General features: G+C 39.5%; 1 protein-coding gene across 1 annotated transcript in view; it reads right to left on the minus strand.

Annotated features, from left to right (window-relative positions):
• LOC140234746 (lipoyl synthase, mitochondrial-like) overlaps window positions 1-20,761 on the minus strand; it is a 117,197-nt gene that overhangs the window by 93,436 nt on the left and 3,000 nt on the right. The window contains exon 2 of the mRNA XM_072314786.1: window positions 932-1,128. Coding sequence (XP_072170887.1) covers window positions 932-1,128 — 197 coding nt within the window. The remainder of the gene's footprint in view (window positions 1-931; window positions 1,129-20,761) is intronic.

Genomic DNA, 20,761 nt, shown 5'->3' on the forward strand with positions numbered 1-20,761 from the left:
CCATAGAGTCCCCCTGTCTAGGAGAACCTCAAGAGGACCTCCAGAGGACATGCCAGGTGAAAATGAACCATTCTTTTATAAAAACTCGGAGGGGGGGGGGGGAGGTGAGAGGGACCCCTGTTTTAAGAGTCAACTTGTGTTGTTTAGTGCAAGGTTGGCATGTATGTTTATGGAAACCAGTGGGTGGGCACTTCTCTTCAAGAGAGGAGGCAGTTTCTCATATGCACATACTGTATGCACAATCCACACAAACAGCGCAGGTCACTGGAAGTGTTTGCCATGTTTACGCCAAGACCATTAAGAGTCCCCTCGTCTGGTGTTAACATGGCACAATCTCTAGATGTTGTGCTAGACTTGTGCTAGGCCATCTAGCAAGACATTCATGCTAGACTCATACCAGACTCACTCTAGACTCATGTTTTATGCTTTGTGCCGTGACTGTTTAGAGTCCCTATCATTCGGCATGAACACAGGACAACCTCTGAGGTTGTGCCGTGCTTTTTTTATTTTTTTTTATTTTTTTTATTTTATTCATTTATTTATTTATATATTATTATCATCTTTATTTATTTATCTATTTATTATTATTATTATTATTTTTTTTTTTGGGGGGGGGGGGGAACTCTAAACAGGGTATTAGAGTGGTTGTCATATCATCCAAACCAATTTGCATCTTGTCAGCACTTTATGCATATGTTTGTGTATCCAGCATCAAAGTGATATTTTTAATCATTACATTGGATTAGATAACAGCTGTACACCATTGCTGAGTGCCTACAATGTGCAGCAAAAAAAAAAATGTACATCTCTTCAAGCACAATGAGGTTGAAAGGTGCCATATAAATACAGAACAAAACAAAAACTATCATCAGTCCACATCAACAGAAGTCAGGAAATAATCTATGACATTTTATATGAATAAAAGTCATACCTTTTGACTCCCTTTTCTTTCCTCAACTTTCCATCATAGCTATGACTTTCAGGCTCTACACTGAAGTCTCCTGCGATGAAGTCCACAAGACCTGGTCCTGTTGCTATCTTGTCTTTCTGCTCCTTTGTCAGAGTGCCATATGGCTTCTTGTTGAGGTGTAATACTTGGCTACCACTAACAGTTGCAAGGGGAATTCTCTGGGAGGATAGAGAAAAGGTTAACAACAATTGACGAGTTAGAATACATAAGGTATCAACCTACACATATGCACTAAATGCATTAAGTCACTTATGATGTACCTCAAATCAAGTATGCCACATAATGGAGAAAAGTTTCAATATACATTGTAGGTAACGAAAGAATACTGCTGCTTTGTACAACGGGAGTCACCTGACATGGGAAGTTTATCTCAAAGTGTTAAGTATTTGAGTAGGTAAAACAGTTGTTTGATAGTGGTCACACATGCCAAAAACACATCTAAAAATGTCACTATGGTGACTGGTATGCCACTGCCATATCGCATCATTCTCCAATAGGTCTGTAGTACATTTTGACAATGTGAGACAACAAGTATTTGGAAACTTGATAATTTCCACTTGACCTTTGACCCATAGGCCTATGGGAAATGCATTTCTACTCTGTCCTGGTGTTCAGTACTAGAACATCGATTGGTAGAGACTGCACACCTTGAAGATATGCACAAGTCAGGTGAGGAGTCTTACCAAGACTGTCATGGACATTTGAGTACAGCTGAATTTGACTTAAATCTATGAGTAAATTTGTAAAATATTTTGTGAAAAAGCTGAATGACAAAATGAGCACTGTGAAGAAAGATGATGAGAATGTAGGCCCAGCAACTCAAAAAGATTTTCAGTGGACAAGGACACTGAGTCTGCCTTGACCATTTAGTCAAAGATTTCAGAAGCCCTTTGTTTGGAAGAAGTGCTGAAGGTATTAACGAAAGCGGTGACAGACTTAACCCTATATCTGTCACATACGCCGTAGCCAGACTGCTCAGACATTTTGCAGTGCGCAGACACAAAATTGTTGATGGCCATTTCTGATTATTATCATTGACATTAATGTGTCATGTTATACATCATTTAAAAGCTTATGGTCTAAACTTTCATATTACATAATAATCTGAGTGAGGGCGCCCTTAAATTTTAAATAGAACGCCCTCTTATGTCACATAATTATCATTGCAGACTTATTTCTACATGTTACCACTGACCTCATTTTCCCACACAACATGCTCTTGCATCACAAAAAGGTCTCACAGATGTTATAGAGAATTTATTCAGCTTTCAGATGATATGATTTTTTCATCAATAGCACTAGTACTTTTCATTTTATGAACAAAAGTCTGTGGCAATTACAACCTAGATTTCACACATTTTGTGTAATTTCTGATTTTGTGAGTGATGTTGGCTTGAAAGTAGACAAGTTGAAAATATAAATAAATCAAATGCTCAAAAGCTGAGAGAGTTAGCTGAATTCATATTTATGCATAATTTTCATTCAAAATATGCTGCTACCATGGCAACACATTTTTCAACAATGACAAAACATAAATTCTGCACACTAGGTAATACAGTGGTCACATGTATCAAATTTCAAGCCAAATGCTCAAAGACTAAGGGGGTTAACTGAATACATAGTGTATTTGCATGATTTTTCAATCAAAATATGCTGTTACAAATAGCAACGCATAGCTCAACAATGATGAAAGATTAAGTTTGCACATCTATGTACCGAAGTGGTCACATGTTCCAAAATTAAAGCTAAATGCTAAAAGACTGAGGGAGTAAGCTGAATCCACAATATTTTTGTATGGTTTTTAGTGAAAAAATGCTGTTACCATGGCAACACATTGTTAACAATAACAAAAAATTAAGTTTGCACATCTACGTACTATAGCGGGCACATGTACCAAATTTAAAGCCAAGTGCTCAAAGACTGGGGGAGATAACTGAATCCACAGTAGTTTTGTACAATTTTCATTCAGGATATGCGGTTACCATGAAAATGCATTGTTCAACAACAATGAAAGTTTGCACATCTATGTACCACAGCGGTCACATGTGCCAAAAATTCAAGCTAAATGCTGAAAGACTGAGGGAGAAAGCAGAATCCACAACATTTTTATATGTTTTTTAGTGAAAAAAATGCTGTTACCATGGCAACGCATTAACAATGACAAAAGATTAAGTGTGCACATCTATGTACTATAACGGTCACATGTACCAAATTTCAAGCCAAGTGCTCAAAGATCAAGGGAAATAACTAAATCCACAGTGTTTTTGTATGATTTGCATTCAGAATATGCTGTTACCATGGCAACGCATTGTTCAACTATGACGAAAGATTACGTTTGCACATCTACGTACCATACATACATATATGCAATGTATTATTAATATTTTTTTGCTAGTTTTTTATGTAGAAAATGACCTCTGATATTTGAATGGAATAAGAAAGATTGGTAGTTACACTTAAATTGACACTTATAAAGAAACAGTTGTTGTTTTTTTGTTTTGTTTTTTTAATGTACGCCTCTTAATGAAATTTGTATCTTTTATATTGTAAACTGACTGTTTTGGGTGCACCAGGTAGGTTGGGGAGGATGGCCCGAGGGCCCAAGTCATTTAGTTGGCTCTATCCAGACTTGGGCTACCCAACCTGGTGCACCCTTACCACTCCAGTGTATGTTCTGATTTCAAAAAATGTAATATATTTGTGCTTGAAAGCCGAATGAATAATAAAAATAATAATAATAGCGGTTACATGTGCCAAATTTCAAGCTGTATGTTCAAAGACTGAGGGAGTTAGCTGAATCCACAATATTTTTGTATCCCTTTTAGTGAAAAAATGTTACCATGGCAACATATTGTTCAACTTTACTTCAACAAAAGATGTGTTCTGCACATCTTCATACTGTAGTGGTCACATGTGCTAAATTTCAAGTCAAATACTAAAAAACTCAGGGAGTTAAGTCAATCCACATATTTTTGTATGATTGGCAAAAAAAAAAATGCTGTTGCCATGGCAACAGATTTACTCACAAACAAAAAAGTTGTCTTGCACAAACACACATTGCATTGATCATTCATATATTGCAAATTTTCAACTGAATTGCTATAAAACTGCGAGAGTAGTTCGATCCACATTTTGTAAGATTCCTTTTTTTTTTCTATGCAATACTAATGAAAAAGGTGTCTTCCACATCTTCTTTTGATAGTGGTCACGCATGCCAAATTTGAAGTTAACTGCTCAAAAAAAAACGAGAGTAGTTCCATTCACAAGTTTTTATGAAAATATGCCATTGCCATGGCAACACATTATGCGATACTAACAAAAAAGGTGTTTTGCACATCTACCTTTGATAGTGGTCACACATGCCAACTTTGGGGTCAACTGCTCAAAAAATGAGAGAGTAGTTCGATCCACAACATTTTGCAAGATTTTTTTTTTTAATTTGCAGTTGCCATGGCAACGCATTATGCAATACTAACAAAAAAGGTGTCATGCATATCTTCCTTTGATAGCAGTCACACATGCCAAATTTGGGGGTTATTCTAAAAAGATAAGAGTAGTTTGATCCACAAATTTTCATGAAAATATGCCATTACCATGGCAACATATTATATAATACTAACAAAAAAAGGTGTCTTGCACATCTACCTTTGATAGTGGTTACACATGCCAAATTTTGGGTAAATTGCTCAAAAAATGAGAGAGGAGTTCATCCACAAGTTTTGGCAACGGATGGACCAACTGGCCACCCGACCCCAGAGTGATTCCTGTATACCCCATACACACTATGTGTGGGTGGGGGAATAAAAAGACTTAAAGCTCTATCACTTCTGATTCTAGAGAAAATTATTGATTATTCCTTAATTAAGGAGGTTTGCCCCCCCCCCCCCCAAGGAGAGCATGGTGCCCATTCAAACACAATGAAAAGTCCCCATTTGAACCCAGCCCCTCCCCTTTGTCCCAAGGGGGACACCCCTAATCCTGCCATGAACAAACTTGAAACAACGGTCATCAATATACTACAATGTATCTCATTGTATTAAAGGGATGGTACAGTATTGGTGGAGATGAGAATTGGGTTTTTAACTTTGTGCGAGATACCAAGAAAACATATACGAAATAGTACAGAGCATACCATTTTAAGAGAAATTCAAAGTTTATTCGATGAAAATCGGGTTTGGAATGACTGAAACATCCAAAAACAAAGTAAAACAGAGCGATCGTAATAAAGTGTGGGTCCCACACTTTACTAGAATCGCTCTGTTTTGGACATCTCAGCCATTTCAAAACCAATATTCATCAAATGAACGTTGAATTCCTCGTGGAATTACATGCTTTCTCATATTTCATAAGAGGTTTCTCATTGTCTCATCCAAAAATGTTAGAAACCTGAAATTAGGTCTCAACCAAAACTATACGATCTCTTTTAACGTAGCTCTATCACTTCTGGTTCTACAGAAGATCTTTAAAGATTCCTTAATAGGGGGGGGGGGGCCTTGTGTAGGGCCACCTGAATCCCCCTCCCCAGGTGGGGCATGGTGCCCATTTGAAGGAAATGAGATCCTATCCCCTAAGGAAATTGCCTGCCAAGTTTGGTGAAAATTCATTGTGAGGTTTTCAAGAAGAAGATGAAAATGTACAATTTAGGCCCCAGGGCACAATTTTCGAACTCAAATTTGATTAGCAATTTCAGCTGATGAACAATATTTCACATGGTATCCTGTACACTTCTATGGAAGAAAACTGCTATACAAAAGTTCGTGTAGCAGTGGTGTAAAAATGCATAGCAAATTGCGATGCGATACCAGGAAAATTATTCCCTGGGCCCCCATTAGGACCCTTTCCCTGGGTTCCAAGGGGGACACCCCGAATTCTGCCATGAACAACTTGAAACTACAGTCATCACTGTACTAACTCAGAAGTATTAACTTACATGTTGCTTTATCACTTCTGGTTCTAGAGAAGAAGATTTTTTTTTTTTTTAAGATTCCTTTTTTTTTTTTTGGGGGGGGGGGGTTGGGGCCCCCTGGGGCCCACAGGTGGGCATGGTGCCAATTTGAATAAATGAGATTCTATTCCCTTAGGGATGCTACCTGCCAAGTTTGGTGAAAATTGGGAATGGGGTTTTCAAGAAGAATAAAATGTAAAAAGTTTACGCACAATGGAGGATGGACGAAGAGTGATCGCAATAGCTCACGTGAGCCTACGGCTCAGGTGAGGTAACAAACAGCAGCATTAGGCACTTTTCGATTTATACATTGAGCCCGGCGTCACTATGCTATGACATATTTTTTACATACTGCGCATGCGTGAGTGTCGACCCCTGGCTCATCACCCAATTTTTGAATGCGTTCACCCCAGTTATTACAGTCCACCCAAATTCACTTGCGCCGCACTCACGCCGCCCTATCTATGACATCACATTCCCCTTGCGACAGACGAAATTGCGCAAAAGATCGTGACTCTCAGGAAATCAGTGCTCAGTTCACCTGTTTTGCTTTTTCTTTTGAGAGAATATTAAAGTAGAAATTCAAAGCGAAGGCTCAATTTTTGCAATTAGACATGTAATGATAGCAGCCTTCCGAAAAGCGACAAAATATCGAATAAGGGGAGATTTTAGGACATATTCAACTGTGATATGTGCTGCAGCTCAGGCAGCTCGCGATCTCATGTAAGCGATATTAATCCACGCAGTGATGTGGCTCTGCACTGTTCGGGCGAAAACCAGCTGACAGCGCTCGCTAAGCATGACGTGCGTAATATGTGCTTTGCTTTCAAGGAGGTGTGAGTCGGCAAACGTAACGCACCACATGTTTCTGCTTGGCATGTGCTTGGTGACTTGACTGAATCGAGTGGTGGGTTAGTCTCATTCCTCAGTTACCTTACTTTGTCTTGATGCTTTACGAGGAAGAAAAAAACCACACGATAGACTCGTTGATCAGAGTAGACCTGATTTCAGTAATTAAAGGGAGGCAGTCCTGAGATTTTCACTGTACTGATAATTAAGAAGAGTAAAAAATATAACCTTTCACCAGTTTATACGCATGGAAATTAAAAACTGTCTCCATACGTGATTTTTGAAAAATAATTCCAGCAAGCGATCGTGTAAGAGCCTGCAAAAAGATGCTACGTCATTCATGCCCTACTCTCCAATTCGACAGCCGCGCCTCTAAAAACCAATTTAAGTGTTTAAATGATCAGTCGTAATTTTATCATAAAATGTGAAAGTATGTGATTTTATTATTCTAAAGAAAATATTTCAAGCTTAGTTATGTATAATTGATGAAAAATTAATATTGTGAACATAAATTTATATATATATTTTAAAATCAAATATACCATGTACTTGACATCAAAGAGGCACAGTCCTTTTCTAGCTTCTGTCCGTGTTGCATACTACTTTGCGTACAAACCACTCTCGCTTGCGAATTCTTACCATACTAATGTACACAGTACTCCATCTAGCTGAGTTTGGCGTTCAAACCGAAGATAACCTGTGCATTAGAGAGTCGAATTCTTCAAAGAAAATATTGTTTGTATCGCGATATTTCTGTAAGTACTCAGATATCGCCTTACCTCGAAAAAAATATGACGTCTGCTAGGCAGGGTAAACACAGGGGGCCACAGGGATATGATTTCGCTCCACTTTGCCGCGCATGTCCAGTCGGCACTGGCAGCAGCTAGCTCAGTGGCACTGTACTGCAGTCCAACCCCGGCTGCAGCCCCATCGTAAATGAAACATAGCTAGCCACTTTCCTTACCTCTCTAACTTTTATACACTTCCTTTGCTCGGTTCTCTTCGAAGTCGATGCTCGAGGTGTTTCTGTTTTATAACTCATATGAGCAAATATGGTCGGGATTGCATCTGGCTTCATAGTAGAGCAGATAAGCCGAAGAATTGTGCAAAATTTGACTAAAGCATGAAACTTTCACCATTGTTAGTACTTGCTATAAGATTAATTTCAAGATCGGGAGGTAAGTCTGAATTGACCTCTGATGACCTCTAGAGGTCAATGACCTCAAAATCTAAGAAAATTATATTTTGCGTCATTGGTTAATGATAAACACAGTAATGATGTACTAAAACTTAATATTTGTCAAAGTGAAATTGTCTTTATGTTCCACAGAGCCCTGACAGGTTTCTACCTTTGACCTCTGATGACCTCCAGAGGTCAATGACCTCAAAATGTCAGAAAATTGATATTTTGCATCATTGGTTAATGATAAAACACAGTAATGATGTACTAAAACTTAATTTTTGTCACAGTGAAATTATCTTTATATTCCACAGCGCCCTGACAGGTTTCTGTCTTTGACCTCTGATGACCTTCAGAGGTCAATGACCTCAAAATGTCAGAAAATTGATATTTTAATGCATCACTCATAACTGAAACACGATAATTATGTACTAAAAACTAATTTTTGTAAGAGGAATTGCCTCAATGTTCCACTGAGCCTTTCGAGTCAGATTTCTACCTTTGACCTCTGATGACCTCAGATGACCTATGATGAGGCCAATGACCTCAAAATGTCAGAACATTGATATTTGGTGCAATTGGTTGATGACAAACATGATTTAGATGTTATATTCATTTGTATTACAATTGAATTGTTTTCCTATTCCACAGAGCAAGAGAAATTACTTACGTGTCTCTACCTTTGACCTCTGAGGAAGGTGACAGGTCAATGACCTCAAAATATCAGAATATTGATATTCTATGTATAGTCAATGATCAACTTTGTAATACCCGATGTACAATCATTTATGCTATAATAGAAGAATCTTGTCATTCCATGGAACATTGGTCATTAGCCTGTGCATTATATCCAACTTTGACCTCTCAGGACAATGAGAGGTCACTGAGGTCACATGTGTAGGCTTACCTGTATTGATGTTTGGCTTCATTGGTGTAATCGTAAATGCTTAATCATGTACAAATCACGCACTGATGTTTTGATCAAAGTATGTATGCATATTCCACAGAGCATTGGTTTATAGTAACAGGTCTCTGAAATGTGAGAGGTCAATTACTTCAGAAATAAGCTTAAGTTTCTTGAGTGATGGCAGTGACCTCAAATACAACTGTTATGTTTGGGTTAGTTATGTAGACTAGCAAATATAGGCAAATATGGCCATTATCTCGACACTCGAGGAAAACAAGGCCCACGAGACTGATATACAGAGTGTTTAATCTATTCAGTGTAAGTCTCATAGATCTTTTCCCCCATTTGTCGGACTCATTATGGGACTGGTTTGCCTAAGTGTCAAGCTCATGGGCAATATTTGCATAGTTTCCAGCTGGTGGGCCTGTATTGGCCAGTGTAAAGCTGGTGGGTTGTTACGGTATGACTGCGATGAATGACTCATGGTCCTGGAGTATACAGTCCACAGCTGCGACATCATGGACCATCTTGAAAACTTCGACATACTGTGAGGCCCAACATGCATTCCACATGAAGCAATCCTGTGTATTGCAACTAGCTATTGCCATCCGAGACATACCCAGGGAATAGATAAGCATTCATGGCAAACCATGGAGAAAGCGGATTGTGCAAAATATTTTGGAGTTCCAATAGGAGGCTCAGCTGGAATCAAATCGCCACAGCAGCTTAAAAAGGTTATACTTCAACCAAAGACTCTCTCCAGACGAAGATACGAGTATCATAAAGTTCAGGTGTTTTGCTACTCCATGCCGCTCAGGACTGTCCTGGAATATGCATGCATCATCTGGGATCCATTGACCCAGGTGAAACATCATGAAGTTTGGAATGATCCAGAGAAGATATGCACTCTTTAGCTGCAATGACCATCATATGCAAAACAAGCAGTGTTACAGCCACACTTGAAAAACAAAACAAAGCAAAACAAAACAAAACTACAATGGCAATCCCTGTAAGAAAGTACAGCTCAGGCAAATTCAGCGATGATGTTCTGCATCAAGAACCCCACAATATTCACTCCGCAGGAAGTTGTGGCTCTATTGCTGCATTCTTCAAAAAGGGCAAATGACCAAAAATGTCAGGCATCATTTGCAAGAACACAAAGTCGGCCTACTCCCTAAAAAGGTGGCGGCTACTCTCGGCCACTGTCTCTTGTATCTCTTTGAAACACTTCAGGAGAGAGATACTCAATATTCAGCTCTGTTATTAAAGATACATATGTCTCTCTTATTGTTTTTGCATTTGTTTGTTGTTTTTTTGCTTCATATAGCTCTTTGGATACCTTCTTTAACCAATTAAGAAAAGGCTCCATGGCAGAATATTACAAGATTACACAGTATAATGAAGAAGAAGAAGAAGAAGAAGAAGAAGAAGAAGAAGGAGGAGGAGAATAGGAAACAAGATCTGCTGTCAATGATGCAGAGCCAATACCAATCAGTTCCATGGCAGATCTTAGTCGGGTTTGGATGTCTCTCTCTGTTGACAAAGGATATTCTAAAGCTCCAAGTAAGTCCATGGGGTGGTTTACATTGTCTGGGCATAGAGGGTTGGGTTGGGTTGGGTATATGAGGATATGATGCTTTGTTATAACAATTAGGTCTGACATATCTATTTTTTATGTTTGTTTTGACCATCCCGCATGGATCTCCAACGAAAAGGAATGATAACGTGTTAGACCCAGCCGCCACCGTGTTTTTTCAATAGATTTTGATATTACAGTGTAGTTGGGAAAAAAGTAACCGCTCGTTGTCCTAGATGGAAGTCAAAATTGAACTGTGTGTGGAATACTCTGCATACAATTTTGGACACACACACACACACACACACACAAACACACACAAAATGAATTTTTTAAAATATAATTATTATTTCATAAGCAGCTGGCCATTACAAACCAATGAGACCAGACATCAATATTCTTACATTTTGATGCATATCTTTCAATATCCTCCAGGGGTCAGAGGATCATCGCTAATGTTAATGTGAAATGAGTACACGCCTTTTGAATTGCTCACTTTTATTGCTATAGAAATACACAATATGCGCATCATGTCAATCATTAAATATTGTATCAGTTTCATTTTCAGTCTTGGATTATTTTTTCTATGTACAAATAAAATCGTGGCAAAGTAAACAACTTTCACATCAAAATATAAACGAGAATACTAAAAAAGAAATAGATGTAATAACGTGCAAGGCAAATACCAGGCCTACATCATCTTAAGGTGTACAGGTGAAGGAAATCACCTTATTGATAAACAATTAACTTGACTGGGATAGCGACCACTGAACAATATTGTTTCTTAAAACTCTCTCTTCTTTTCAACAAGTGGGATAAAACACATGCACATACCGGGGCATCAGTTTGGAGGAGGGGTGGGGTGGTGGCAGGGATAGTTGACCCCCACCCCATTAAATTCTGAGATGTGGACTATGTTTTGTTGTTGTTAGTTTTTGTTGTTTTTTGTTTTTTGCTTTTTAGACAGAAAACTGCCCAAGTTTTTCACTTTAAGTGTGCATCGGATTGTTAAAATTTAATTCTGAAATGCAAAATCTCCCTTCTGTGAGAGGGGATATCTCCTTTCGCTAGACTCCTTCCCCCTGCTTGGTTCCTTCCACAGATATAACATACTTTGGGGAATGATAATTTCCCTCATTCTATGAAAAAATGTTTTTAAGAGATATTTTTATTTGAATTCCAAAGATGAAAAGGCTTTCCTATATAATATGCACGATTGTTCATTTTGGAGGGCAAGAGGCATTTGCCCCGCCTCCAGAGAAAATATGGGAGGGGGAATGGTGGGGACATAAAACTTTGCCTCCAAGTATTTCCTGAGATTGAGATTTTTTTTCTTCACTTTTTTGACAGAAAATGAATTGTCACTGAACATTTCAGCTATAGTATGCACCAGATTAAAAGGCAGAATCTCCTTTGCATACCCCCTCCCCCACACTATCTTTCGTTATGTCCCCTTCCATATACGCTCAGTGCTTTTGTCCCATTTTTTGTGCTATATCATCACAAAGTATGTACTAGATCTTTAATTTCAGTTTCGACATATAAAAGAAAATCCCTCTTGTTGGAGGGGGTAGTGTATCTTTCAATTAACAATTCCTCCTCGGTTTTTACCCTTAGATTTGGTACACTCCTTTTACTGATAATTTCCCAAATATTCCATCATAAATGTGTTTACTAGATTTTTTTTTACATTTCTATTCTTACTGCAAAGGCTCCCTCGCATGGGAAGGATTGGGGGGACAGCCCCTTTCATACCCTCCTCTCGCTGTATCAACCTCTCCTCCATGCATTGATTATGGCTACACATTTGGGTATGGACCTTTTTTTTTTTCAAAATGGTAGTTCAACCAAGAGTGGCACGAGATCATTGAATTGCAAACAAAAGAATGCAAAAGCTCCATAATGTGGGAGGGGGATACCTCCACCCACATCCTTCTGTCGATTGGTCTTCCTCCATAGATGGCTGACTTACTACACCTTTTTGATACAATTTTGAGGTATTCCTTCAAAAGTGCCTGTGTGCCAGGTCGTTGAATCTCATTTCTCAAAATACAAGAGCTCTGTCGAATGGGAGTGGAATACCCTACCCTCGCCAACGCTGCGCTTGCTGGGTTCCCATCCATATAGACTTGGTACACCTTGGTGATCCATAATTTTCCAAATATTCCCCAAAACGTATGCATCAGATTCTTAAAAAAAAAAAAAAAAAAAAAAAAAAAAAAACTTCGTCTTTGGGAGAAGGGTAGGTGAGATGCGCCCACACCCCATCAACTTCCGTATAAGTGATGACGCACACATTAAACAAGAGCTACACTGAATCACTGATTTCAGGTCTAAACCTGCAAAAATCCAATCCCCCACCCACATCCTCCCCCTCCCCATCCGCTTCATTCCTTTGCACCATGAACTTATGCTTTTACATATTTTCCAAGTTCCCCCCCCCCACGTGAAAACAGATCGACACCCCTTGCTCTGTGCACATACCCGACTTAGATAATTACCTGAAAAGTTCTGCGGAATGAGTAGCCACTTTTTTGGTAACAGAAATGCATGGTTTGTAAGCCCTACATTATAAACAATTATTAACTATTAACTATCGCAATATCAATATTAACATCCTCACATTTCATTCGAGGTATTTGACCTTGTGTGATTTTCATAGGTGAACGGTAATGGCTCGTTAATAAACAGGGCCTACGAGTGCTCTCTAAAACATCATCATGTTTACCATTGATGATGCCAAACTATTCTGATACTTTGAGGTCATTGACCTCTCGAGATCACCAGAGGTCAAAGGCAGAAACTCGTCTGTGTGCCTTGGAATATGAAGACGATGTCATTGTACACAGATATGCTTGTTTTGTACATCTTTACCATGTTTGACCTTTCACCAATGATGTCATACTTCAATATTCTGATATTCTGAGGTCATTGACCTCTCAAGGTCATCAGAGGTCAAAGGTAGAAACCTGTCTGCTCTTTAGAATATGAAGACAATTTCATTGTAAGACAGATATGCTTGTTTTGTACATCTTAACAATGGTTTCCATTAACCAATGACATCACAGATCAATATAATATTTTGAGGTCATTGACCTCCAAAGGTCATCAGAGGTCAAAGGTTAAAACCTGTCAATGCTCTGTGGAATCAGAAAATGGTTTCCCTGAAGTATAGATGCCTGTTTAGTGAATCATAACCACATATATCATTCACAAATGTCTAAAAACATCGATATTTTGATATTTAAAGTTCATTGACCTCTGGAGGTCATCAGAGGTCAAAGGTAAAAACCTGTCAGTGCTCTGTTCAATCTGGAAATGATTTCTCTGTGGTATAAATGCATGTTTAGTGCAACATAACCACATATATCATTTGCAAATGTCTAAAAACATCGATTTTCTGATATCTAAAGTACATTGACCTCTGGAGGTCATCAGAGGTCAAATCAGACTTACCTCCCGATCTTAAAATAAATCTTATGGTATGTACTAACACTGGTGAAAGTTTCATGCTTTAGTCAAATTTTGCACAATTCACGTGATTTTGAGGGCTTATCTGCTCTACTATCAGGAGTTTTCTCGGTTTATAACCGAGGGCCACAGCCTGCCTGTCCACGTAAAAACACTGCTTCTCAAATGGTCCACGCACAGGTAGGTCACAACATGATATTGAGAATTCTTGTAGGCCCTTAGGTTTTTTATGTTTGGCCTCGTTGTACCGAGATTTCTCAGCCATACAGCGTACCTTTCACGATACTTTTGTGGGTCTGGAACGGAAAAGACGATTTTCCTGGGCAATTTTCTGCACAATTCGAGCAAAACTACTGCTTGACACATCGGCATGATGTACGATAGCCTGACCAGACGACGCTGAATGTGGTCAGTCCCTCTAGTGTAAATAAATGTGTAGAACCGTTTCTACCTACCTACAATCTGTATGTACTAGAACATAAAGAGCCAGCTAACTGCATGTGCGGCGACAGGGCTGCAGCTGCGCTGTGATAGACTGGAAAAGTGCGAAGGGCAAACCGGGGTATCTACCGTAGATCTAGTAGTAGCGTGTCCACACGTGTACTGTGCGAATATACGATACACAATACACACACACACAAACACACGCACAGTACGTAAAAACAATGTCAAATACTAGTAGCCATCGACTTCTTCATGCATCCAGGTAATTATAGGGAGCGTACAGGTAACGAGCAGAACACGGCTGGGAAGAGTTGTGCCTCGGTGACGTCTGACTCTCCGCCAAGACTTGCTCATTAGCATATTCACCATGCAGATTCACACTTTTTCAACCAAAATTTATGAGCTTATTTGGTGATTAGAAAGTTTGTTTTTGGTGAAAGTAGTTCATTGGAGGTACCAACAACAACATTTTTTTTTTTTTAATTCGTGAGGACTGCCTCACTTTAAAGAGTTCAAATTTTTAGCATGACGTGCAGATCGCACAAGGGAGGTTCTGATCACACAATTGTGCAGGTACATTGTGTAGCTGGGAGTGGGCCCCCCCCCCCCCAACCGGAAAATTCTCCATAAACTGTATTAATACAGCATGATGCGAATGTGACAGTTCCTTTTTAATGAACTTGCCTTGCCGTACGAGTAAAACCTGTCACATGTTTTCTAAAAGACATGTGATTTAGTTTTTCTACTAAAGTGAAAGTTTCAAATTTCAAATACATGAGTCGATAGTAGTGTTCAGTCCAATATAAGAATCATCGAACTCCAGCATTTGCCGTAGATCCTAATAGGGGGCTCTTTACATTGGACTAGCATCTAGCCATTCCATTTCTCTTCCAAGAACTCCCGCCAAGATAACAGTCCATACACATTGTCCATCATACACACCAAATTTTGACCTTCATAGCTTGAATGGTTTATTTTGATACAAAAATGAGTGGTTACCATGGCAACACATTTTCCTTAAAGCAAAAATTTATAGAGAAACTAGAAATATGACAAGTTTGATATCTACGGAAGGCTAAGAAGCTAGTTAACAAAACTGGATATCTTTTAGACGATGTAACTTTACCCCCAAACTGTTTTTGAGATTGAAAAAACACCCAATTTCCATGACCACGTAGCTTCGTTCGCTACAAGAAACATCGGATTTGAGTGACGTCACCAAATGTGTATGAGCTGATTTGCCGTACGGCTATATGAGACCCGCTCTGGCAAAACCCGAAATTTCTCAGCAAATGTGATTTCGCACTACAGCCCGAAAAAGGTCAAAAAATGACCTCAGGGACCAAATTGACATTTTGGTATCACGTTGTACGGGAAATTTTCTAGTTTCTGATTGATATCAACAACATTTCGAAATACAACCTACAAAATGTGGAATTTTGAAGAGAAAAGTGGGATGTCAATCTCAAAAGTTGGCCAAAATCTTACGACTAAAGACCAAATCGCCTTCGCTTACGGCGAAAATGACTGTTCTTTTGGCGATCGTGTCTTAGATATTCTGCGCTGAACCCTGACACATTTGGTACCTACAGAAAGCTCTACCTCTGCTTATTCCAAATATGGTCATGGCACGATGTCATGCTACTCACTTTCATTCATAAATTCGTCTGAAACATGCGTAAGTTTACGCAAATCGTCTCCCAGACGCATAAACAGCCTTGTTACCAAGACACGTGATCGAAATACGTGTTCACGATTGGTCAACTGCGCCGAGGACCCCCTTGTTTACAAGCAACCTACGTGTTATACTATGGGGATCGCTGCAGCAGCGGTGCATGCTTGCATGCAACACGTGTATCGTAACTGCTGATCAGCACGGAAATGTTGCAGTTTCCAGCTTTGTTAGACTGTTTTTTTTTAACAAGTTGAGGTAGAAATTTGAATTTAAACCAACACAGAAGAGAAAAAGAAGGTCACATTTATCTAAGAAACCTTCATCATGCCACTTTGAAGAAGAATCAAGCTGAAATCACGGCATCAAGGAATACCTCTTCACTGCCGATTCTGCTGGTACTGTTGTGCGAACACCTGATCACGGCGATCGCGAATCTTGAGCTGATTACGGTAGGTTTTGTGCTTTTCAAACATCGTATTTCCGTAAATTTATGGGTGTAAAAATGATTTCCAATCAATTACAGCTCTTTGACTTAAGTTATCATCCTTCATGAGTATATGTAAGATTAGCTCAGCTATACGCAATTCCCCCACAATGATCGATTTGTTGTGTCAATAATAACAGCAAATTCTGGCTGTACGAAGGAACAGCTGATCACGGCGATCGTGAATCTTGAGCTGACGATAGGTTTTGTGCTTTTAAAACTTTGTTTTTCTGTAAATTTATGGGTGTAAAAAATTATTCCAATGAACACAAACAAACAAACAATTTTACGACGTGAATATATAGTTTTGGCGGACGATTTACTCTAGATTGACAACAAATTACACACCAATTTCCTGAAAAGTGCACACAGTTTGCCAATAGATACGTAAATCCCACTGGGTTGCATACACATTTGGTGACGTCGCAGATTTGGCACTTTTCGTAGCCGCATCAAACTCTTTCCAGTGCTCAAATTTGGTAAAAGTAAAGATTCTTCTATTCAAAGCAGAGACAACTTTAATGTCAGAAATTAATCAAAATAACATTAAATGATGGAAAACAGTCAATTTATATGATATTATTTCCTATAAATTTCTTCTTTAAACTAACACTTTGGTGTCTTGCAAAACTACACTTCTAGATCATGATACATACTAAATTTGACTTTAATTGCTGGAATGATGGAAAAGTTATTCGATCTGCAAGGTTTTGGTAAAATTGTGGTTACCATGGCAATGGTTTGTGTGACAAACACAAAAATTATGCGTTCCACATCTATTCTTCAGGACCATAATGCCCACCAAATTTGGTTTCAATTGCTTGAAAACTGTGGAAGAAGTTCACTCCACAGGATTTTAAAAAAAATGCAGTTTCCATGGCAACGCATTGTCCGATACAAATACAAAGGACATTTTGCAAAACTACACTTAAAGAGCATCATACACACCAAATTTCACCTTCATAGATTAAATGGTTCAATTTGGTACAAAAATGAGTAGTTACCATGGCAACACATTTTTCTTATATTAACACATGTGTCTTGCATAACTACACCTCCCGATCATCATACATACTAAATTTGACCTTAACTGCTTGAATGATGTGGAAGTTATTCAATCCACAAGGTTTTGGTAAAATTTTGGTTACCATGGCAATGCTTTGTCCGAGAAACAGAAAAATTATGTGTTCCACATCTATGCCTCAAGGCCATAATGCCTACCAAATTTGATTTAAATTGCTTCAAAACTGTGGAAGTTGTTCACTCCACAACATTTCGAAAAAAACATGCGGTTACCATGGCAACGCTTTGTCAAGTGCAAACACAACGAGTGTCTTGCATAACTACACCTATAGATCATCATAGATACCAATTTTGAAATTGATTGCTTAAATATTATGGAAGTTATTCAATCCACAAGGTTTTGGTGAAATTATGGTTACCATGGCAACGCATTGTCCGACAAACACAAAAAACATGTCTTGCACATCTATACCTCAATATTATCATTTACTCTAAGTTTCATTTAAATTGCTTCAAAACTGTAGGAGGAGTTCGCGACACAAGATTTTGCAACAGACCGACCGACCGACCGACCAACATCGCGGTGATTCCTACCCCCTTCACACTACGTGTGGCAGGGGTATAAAAAGCACACCACTTCTTTACACAGGAATTAACTGCGTGATGACAGCAGACGAACTGCATGGTGCAAAAAGAAAAAAAAAAACAACAACCTGTAAATGAACAAAATATTATTGCTAATGTAAAGGAGAAGATGGAGTTCCATGAAAACAGAGAAACCATCCCCACCCCACCCCCCTCCACCAAAAAAAAAAATAATAGATAGAAATGAAACAAAAATAATGCAAAGTTTGCATCGGAGACAATGCAACACTACCACAAATACATGGGGAACAGGTTTGAACATTCTTTTTGTGCACGTCGTCACACAGTAATCATGCAGCACGAAAACAAACACTCACCTTTCAATTGCAGCAAATCACGTAATTGGATCCTACGTAAAAACTCTTACAACACTCTCAAAAGTGTGATCGAACATGTGAAAGCAAAAGGATACAAAAGAGGCAGAAGAAAAGCACATTAAGGCAGAAAAAGGGAGCAAATTGGATGAGGGGAGACCTTAGGCCTATATTGCTTGGGACCTGAAATAAATGGTCACACACGAGGGTTGTACACCACTATTCATTCGCTGCATACCCATGGCGCACTCACACACACACACACGCAATCACAAATCCCGCAGATATACACGAAGTGAACAAACACTCACAACTCTACACACACTCATACACACACACGCATACACACACGCACACACACATACAGGCATACACACACCCACCAGTCAGCGCACTGCATGCTGTTGAGAGCGTGTGAGAGCGGTGGCGTGCTACTACCGGACCTACTTCTTGAAGGAACAGACCCGAAATGAGCACCAAACGCAACACTCAATGGTGAAATAATATACAAATGATGCACAGGATAGAGTGCGTTAGTGTAGGTGTAGCGCACTCGAGGGTATTTACAATTGTGAAACATGCACGAGGCGAAGCCGAGTGCATGTTGCACTACATTGTAAATACCCAAGAGTGAGCTGCGTCTCCACTAACGCCACGAAATAATCCTGTGCATCATTTGTTTTATAAAATGGGTCGAAAACTAGCAGCATTTTCACGTACCTTTGTGGGTCAATAGTCCAGTCAGCTACACGTAGCACTCGCTCGCTCAAGAGAGTCGAGTCAAGCACGTCGCACTCGAAAATCTCGCACTGTACGTACGTATAAGAGTACTGTATACGTACGCCCCATATTATGTTATGCACACAAAAGGCCGGCCGGCATACGCAGCCCGAACTAGATGTTGTTTACAGGTATTGACAGCGCGTATAGTAGCGCGCAACGCACTTGTAACAACTGATTGAGTGCGCACTGGTATTGCAGTGCAATGGTACTAAAGTAATCAAAGCCCACGTGACTCATTTCAGCGCTTCCTATTGGCTACGTTCTTGAACCCATTTTAAAATATGCAGATATCATGCCGTGGCATGGGAGTGACTATGTACACGCACACACAGTGCGTGCATTTCTTTGTGGCTGTCCTCGAGTGGACGTGAGGTGGCGCTACACAACGCAGTAAACCGGGGTACTACGGTACCCCAGGGTAACGCGTGATGCATCACTTGTGCACATCAACATTATCACCCATAAAAATCATGTAGCTGTACCAATGTTACGGCACGTTTTGGTAAACTGCACATTTTGGTAAATTACCAAAATGTGCAGATTACAAAAATGTGCCATGACATGTTACGCCATATTTTGGTAAATTTCACATTTTGCACGTGTTAGGTATGATGGTATTGTACTTTTGTTGGCAGAATTTTTTGTGTGTCCAAAGCAGTTTCATATTGTCGTTTCCTTACGATAAATTATTCTCCAGTTCGTGTAAAATGGAAAAATGTGACATTTAGAATGCACATATGACCACGTCATTCCAGTCCATTCACTGTCAGTATGTGCTAGTTATAAATGGGATTCCCGATGGAATCCCATTTTCTTTGCACAATTTTCCACTGATAAATTATATAGAGGCACGGCAAACTGGCAAGGGACAAAGAATTCGGTGGCTCACGCAACTCACGGCCCTGTGGCCCCCGGAGTTGAGCGCGGCGAAAGCAGTGGCGACTGTTCACAAACGGGACACATCCTGCGGCTCGGATTCTCGTAGCAAGCGAGCTGGTAGCAGAAGATTCGTATTTCAGAGCACGTAACGGACGCGTAGTAGCCTTGGCTTAGCGATAGCAAGGGAACAACACAGCTAGATCTAGTTTATAGACTAGACTCCAAGTCCAAAAAACACTCAAACTGCAGATTTGTTCATAGGGCCTACGTTAGGTCTAGCAAGAGTTGGAGAGTCTCTAGACATACAGTAACTAGGTAGTCGAGGTATATCACTTACGGTACCAACCGTGTTGTTGCTATTAAACGCTGGACATTCTGCAACACGAGCAAGACAACTAACTAGACTACATGCACGCACAGTACGGTAACATACGAGTCAACTTTAGATGTGGGCTAGCGATTACAACAGTGCATCGTCTCACTGACGCTACATAAAAGTGCGTTGCACTGTGGTCTATCACTTGACCCAGGTCAAATGATAAACCATAGTGCAACGCACTTTTATTTCGTGCGTATGGTTGGTCCTACTACTCATCGACCGCCTAATTTCTATTTG

The sequence above is a fragment of the Diadema setosum genome, chromosome 11 (genome assembly GCF_964275005.1).
Source record: "Diadema setosum chromosome 11, eeDiaSeto1, whole genome shotgun sequence".
Classification (NCBI taxonomy): Eukaryota; Metazoa; Echinodermata; class Echinoidea; order Diadematoida; family Diadematidae; genus Diadema; species Diadema setosum.